Genomic DNA, 5986 nt, shown 5'->3' with positions numbered 1-5986 from the left:
CACCCCCCCCCCACCCCCCCACCTCCTTCCCATCCCCGCAGCAGTTCTGGGATCTCGCTCCCTAAACAACCCAAGCTGTTGGCTAAGGAAAGGCATGCTGGTTGAGCACCTATTGTGTTTCAGGCCCTGGGGGCTCCAGGCTCTTGCCATCCACGATCTTGTTTGAACCTGACCACAGCTCTGGAGGAAGGTATTTCTAAATCTCATTCTATAGATGAGGCACCCAAAGCTCAGAGAGGTTAAGTGACCTGCCCAAGGGGACACAGCTGGAAGGTGGCAGAGTTGTGATTTACACTCATCTGGGGCTCCAAGGCCACAACCCTTACATCGATCTTCAGAAGCCAGGTATCTCTGCGCAAATCATCAAAACCCCATCAAGACGCTCAGCTTGGATATTCTGACACAGAAATGTTGACCGTGGCTGACCACCAAGGAGAATGAAGACAAGATGCTGGATGATGTCTACAGTCTGAGCCCCTTTCTCTTTTTGGGTAAGAAATAAAACAAGGCCAAGGGCTTCCCTGGTGGCGCAGTGGTTGGGAATCTGCCTGCCAATGCAGGGGACGCGGGTTCGAGCCCCGGTCTGGGAAGATCCCACATGCCGTGGAGCAACTGGGCCCGTGAGCCACAATTACGGAGCCTACGCGTCTGGAGCCTGTGCTCCGCAATGGGAGAGGCCGCGACAGTGAGAGGCCCGCGCGCCGCGATGAAGAGTGGCCCCCGCTCGCCGCAACTAGAAAAAGCCCTCGCACGGAAACGAAGACCCGACACAGCCAAAACCAGAACAAAACAAAACAAAACAAAAAGGCCAACGTGGTAGAGCTGGGGAAAGTGCTTTTTTCTTTTTCCTGGGAGAGTGGGTTGGCGTGAGGGTAGAGAGGGGTTATTTGCCTTTTTTTTCATGCAGCTCCTTCCGTGGTTTGACAGGCGCATTCCTGAACCCTCTCAGTCCACTGTCCACTTCTGTCAGGTCCTGACCGCAACAGGTGGCAGCTGGCCGAGTACATCTGAACCCTGAAACGGTGCTGACAGCCCTGAGCCTGTGGCACTCATCCCGTGGTGCATGGGGCGGGGGGTGTTCCAACCCTTCACCTATTTGTTTAAAAGTGCGGATTTCTCTCCATTTCAGAGCTGACGACACTGAGGTTCAGGGAGGGTGACAAGGACACAGCCTGCGGGGGGGGGGTCACTACTGATTCCAAGCCTAGTGATGATGGAGTTTCAGGCACTGGTGCAGCTCACGGGAGATGGATTTTAATGATAATAATAGTGACAGTAATGATAAAAACCACAAAGGTATTAAAATGATGGTAACAGCCGCCACCACCAGGAGCTCTGTTTACTCCTCACTGGGCTGTGCTTCCCACACCTCGTGAAGGCCGCCCTTGGACACCGACCCCTACACCCCGCGGCTGGGCTGCCCTCCGCACCCCGTGCCCAGGCCAGCTGAGTGGGCCCAGGTGCCGCCCCGGCCATCTCCCCAGCTCCTCTCTACTTCCCCTTTGTCCTTCCTCTTTCCCATCATATTTTTAGAAATCTGCTCGCAGCCCGGCTTTCAGGACAGCTGGCCCTGCTTCCCCTTTCCAGGGCAGGAGGAGGGTGCGATCCTGGGGCCCTGAAGGCAGAGGCCCCTCAGAGTCTGGGTGCGAGGGGGTCTGCGATGGGTGGCGGCTAACAGAGCTGCACCCCGCCCCAGCCCCAGAGGGCCTGCAGGCGCAGCAGATCGTGTGGCTTCCTCCCCCAACCCATCTGCCTCTATTTTTAATCTGCAGTCTTGCTGCACGAGCCCCACGGCTGTCTTTGGTCACATTGGGGCTCTGTTGCCTGGACCTCTCAGCTTTTCAGCAGACCTAGGGGGAGGGGACCTGCTTCTGGGTGTCAGACACCCACAGCTGGAGGAGGGCAGGCAGCCCCTTTGCCACCATCCTGTCCATTGTATGAGCAGGGAAACTGAAACCCACAGAAGGAAGAGGCCCTTCATGACCACTGGCAGGTTGGTGCACAGCTGAGATCTGAGCCAGGTTGGGCTGACTCCAAATCCTTGTTCTTTCCCCACTTCCCCGGGGTGAGGCCAGGATGATGGTGCCCACTTAGAGGTGACAAATCGGAGCTCAGAGAGGGAAAGTCACCAGGCTGTGAAGGAGCTCTGAGTAAGACCCAGTCTGGGTAGCAGAGGAATGACCTTCCCTCCCTCCACTTCCTCCAGGAAGTCTTCCCAGATCTCCCTTGCCCCGGATAGAGAGAGTTGCTCCCTCCCAGGCTGCAGGTCTGTGCCCATTTGCACGTCTGCCCTGGGTCACTGTCCTATAGGGTTTTCTCCCCCTCCCCCATTCCCGAGCCAGCAGCTCCCTCAGCGCTGGGCTTGTGGCTGGGTCATTGCTGTCTCTAGCATTGCACAGCCCAGGACCTGCACACCAGAGGACTGCTTATTGAATGAATGAATGAATGAATGAGTGAATGAATGAGTAGATGAACTGATCGGTGGAGTCCTCACATCTCCCAAGAGACTGCCTGCAGTGACTCCATTCAGTCCCTGCCGTCCCAGGACCAGCCTGAAGCAAAGCAGTGACTCACCCCTTGGCCTCTCTGGGAGGCCTCGCCCCTCCCCTCCCTGACAGCCCAGGCTAAACTGGGGCTCTCGCTCCTCTCAGATCTTGTCCTTATTCTGCCACTTATTGGCTGCCCGACTTTGGGCAATTCTGTCCTCTCCTCCAGTTCACCTCTGTGAGCCTCAGTTTCCTCTTTGCATTATGGGGACACCCATCCCAAGGACTTCTGTACATGAAGACCCCAAGAATAATGGTGGAAAGACAGGCAGCGTGTGGGGGGATTACTTCACTGTTTCTTGTCACCCTCGCATCTGCTGAGTGACCTTGAGCCAGGCACTGCTCCTCCTGGGTCTCCTCTTGCGTCTCTACTTGCCCCTAAGATGTGTTCACTGAGCCGTACGGTCCGTGAGCCACCTGCCCCCAAAAGCCCCCAGGAGAAGCATGGGGTTCGGGGAGAGAGCACTGGACAGGGAGCTTGGAGGTGGGGAGTCATCCCCACCATCAGCAAGACTGTCCCTCTCCTGGCCTCCTTTGTTCCAGCTGTAAATGGGGGCTGTTGAAATGGATCAGTGGGGGCTTCCCTGGTGGCGCAGTGGTTGAGAGTCTGCCTGCCAATGCAGGGGACACGGGTTCGTGCCCTGGTCCGGGAAGATCCCACATGCCGCGGGGCGGCTGGGCCCGCGAGCCATGGCCGCTGAGCCTGCGCGTCCGGAGCCTGTGCTCCGCAACGGGAGAGGCCACGACAGTGAGAGGCCCGCGCACCGCAAAAAAAAAAAAAAAAAAAGAAACGGATCAGTGGTTCTCTGTGCTCCCCAGAACACTTGGGGCGAGGGGAGGCCCAATGAGTGGGCTCAGACTGCTTTGTTTTAGGTTTTGTTTGAAGAAAGGGGTCTGTTGCTAACAGGGTTCACGTCATCTGGACCTGGAGAACTGGACAGCTCCTGACAACCCTTGTCTTCTGGAGTTCCAGGCCATGCTGGAACATTCTGAGATGCAGGGTGCAGAGACTTGGCCGCTCTCCTCTCGGCCTCACAGAAACGCAACACAACACAGTCCTGTCCTCTTCTTGTACCAACTGACAGCCTCCTCTCCTGCTTACCAGGTAAGGTCTCAGCCATGGTCCTCTTCTGCTCATCCCCTGCTGGCCACTCCACTGGCAAAAGTGGTGCCCTCAGCCTCCCCAAAGGCCACTGTCACCCACCAGAGCCCAAACGGGTTGCAGGGCCCTTGTGCCACCCAGACAGTTATCATTCTCACAGACATCATCATCTTCAACGCAAACAACCTTTCTCAGTCCCACCTCAGGGCCTTTGCACTGGCTGTTCCTTTGCCTGGAATATTCTTTCCCCAGAAACCCACATGGATCACTCCCTTCCCTCCTACAAGTCTCTGCCCAAACGGTGTCTCCTCTTGAGGACTTCCAGCCACCCATCTTCCTTATCTCACTTTACTGGTCTTCATCCTGCTTGTCACCACCTGACATAGTACAGTCATATATTTACTGTCTGTCTCACCCTCTAGAGCGTAAGCTCATGAGGGCAGGGGCCATGGCTGCTTTGTTCGCGGGACTCCCAGCATATGCGACACAGCTTGGCACCTAGCCTAAGCTCATAAATATCTGTTGCCTGCTTCTGCGTGTCCCATCTGTGTTACATCTATTTACACACCAATTCCTGTGAGGCAGGCACTATTATCCCCATTCTACAGAACAGGAAACTGACAGGTCGGCCCAGGTGCTTACCTGGGTGGCACAAGTCCATTCTGAAGCCCCCGGGGAAAGGTGGCCTGTGCTCCTGTGGCCCACTGACCCAGCTGCAGCTCGGGCTGCTCAGGCAGGGATGCGTCATCTCAGCTACAACAGGCCCCTTCCCGTTTGCCCCGCCCAGCACAGCGTGGGGAGGAAGTCCTGTCCTGCTGGGGTCTGGTGCGTAGTCTCTTGATGTAGCAGCACTTCCTAAAAACCAGCAGAGTTTTGAGTAGCGGGGACTCTTTGCATTTTGGGTGTGGGCAAGGGAGGGACAGAGGCAAAAGAGCCAGAGAGGGATAAAAACAGAGAAAAACACACACACACAGATACACACACACACACACACACACACACACACACCACACCACACACACACACCCCAGAGGAAGATGATTACTGGAGGACAGAACCTCCCTGCATATAAGCTTAAGGATCATTCAACTTGGACTGTCCAAGCTGAGCCCCATCAATTCCACCCCACAAGCTCTCTTTCATCAACTCTCCCTTGAGCAAAGAAAAATTAATTGAGTGCTAGGAAGGGCTTTGCTTCCCCTCAATGAAATGCCTGGCTTTTTCCTGTCTAGTGATCAGTTGGGCATTATGTTCAGTTTCCCTTTTCCCCCAGGCTGCTAGGAAGCTCAGTCAAATCTGAAGCTCTTTTACAGCTGTTCTGTTGTAGCATACAGACTTTAAGGCCAGACTCAGCAGTGTGATTCAGCTCTGCCACTCAGGACCTGTGTGAACTTGGGTGAGTCACTTATCTGCCATGAGCCTCAGTTTGCTTAACTACAAAAGGGGAATAATAATCCTCACTTCAGGGTTATAGAAAAGATGGAGGGAGATAATGTGTGTAAGATGCTTGGCTATTCAATAAACACTATCTTCTTTACCCTTTTGGTTTAAATTTTCTTTGGGGGTTAAAATTCATAATTTTATTGCTTGTGCCTTTTTTTGGCAGGCCATACTTTATGGAGAAAGGTGTGGTGTAAAGGAAGATCTATAAAGTAAATGCTCATTCCTTGTGACTTTGTGGCACATATCGGTTTATTCATCTGTTTCCCCACCAGTCTCGCGGCCCCATGAGGACAAGGTCACCTCTGTGTCCCATGTCTGGTAAATGCTGGGAACCTAGGGGGTGTTCAAGCGTGCAATGAATGAATGGATGAATGAATGAATGAATGAATGAAGGGCACACAGGGGAGATGGTGCGGTTGATGGTGCAAAAGTTGGCTACAATTTCCACCCCTTCCTGTCTCCACACCCCTTTGCACTGCGACGCTGCCACTCTTCCCATCAAGAGGTGGTGTCTATTTCTCTTCCCCTTGAATCTGGACTGGGCTGTGTCTTTCTTCGACCACTAGAATGTGACAGAAGTAATGTTACATGACTTTCGAGGTGAGGCCTTAAGAAACCTTGTGGCCCAGCCGCCCCGGGTGGCCCGCTGAGGATGGAGACACATGGAGAAGAGAAAACTGAGGCTCCTTTCGGGGACACGCTTGACCAAGTTGGAACTTGAGTGAGTAGCCAGCTGAGGACAGCAGCAGGGCCTGCTCACTGCTGGTCTAGAACTCTCAGGCTCTTCAAACCTGCCCCCACGCCAGCACCCCCCTGCCGGCCAGTTCTTGCCTAGCTCAAGGTTATCTCCTAGGAAACTTGTTGAAATTATCTTCATGGTAAACTAGAATTTTCT

At 54.2% G+C, this 5986-nt stretch overlaps 1 protein-coding gene across 1 annotated transcript in view; it reads right to left on the bottom strand.

The window, feature by feature from the left end:
• Nucleotides 1-4396, bottom strand: part of CYTH4 (cytohesin 4) — a 29388-nt gene extending 24992 nt beyond the window's left edge. Inside the window, exon 1 of the mRNA XM_007111758.4 lies at nucleotides 4291-4396. Coding sequence (XP_007111820.4) covers nucleotides 4291-4396 — 106 coding nt within the window. The remainder of the gene's footprint in view (nucleotides 1-4290) is intronic.
• Nucleotides 4397-5986: the final 1590 nt, after the last annotated feature.

The sequence above is a fragment of the Physeter macrocephalus genome, chromosome 6 (assembly GCF_002837175.3).
Source record: "Physeter macrocephalus isolate SW-GA chromosome 6, ASM283717v5, whole genome shotgun sequence".
Classification (NCBI taxonomy): Eukaryota; Metazoa; Chordata; class Mammalia; order Artiodactyla; family Physeteridae; genus Physeter; species Physeter macrocephalus.
Note: the sequence above shows the minus strand (reverse complement) of the source record. Positions and strands in the feature narration are given on the sequence as shown.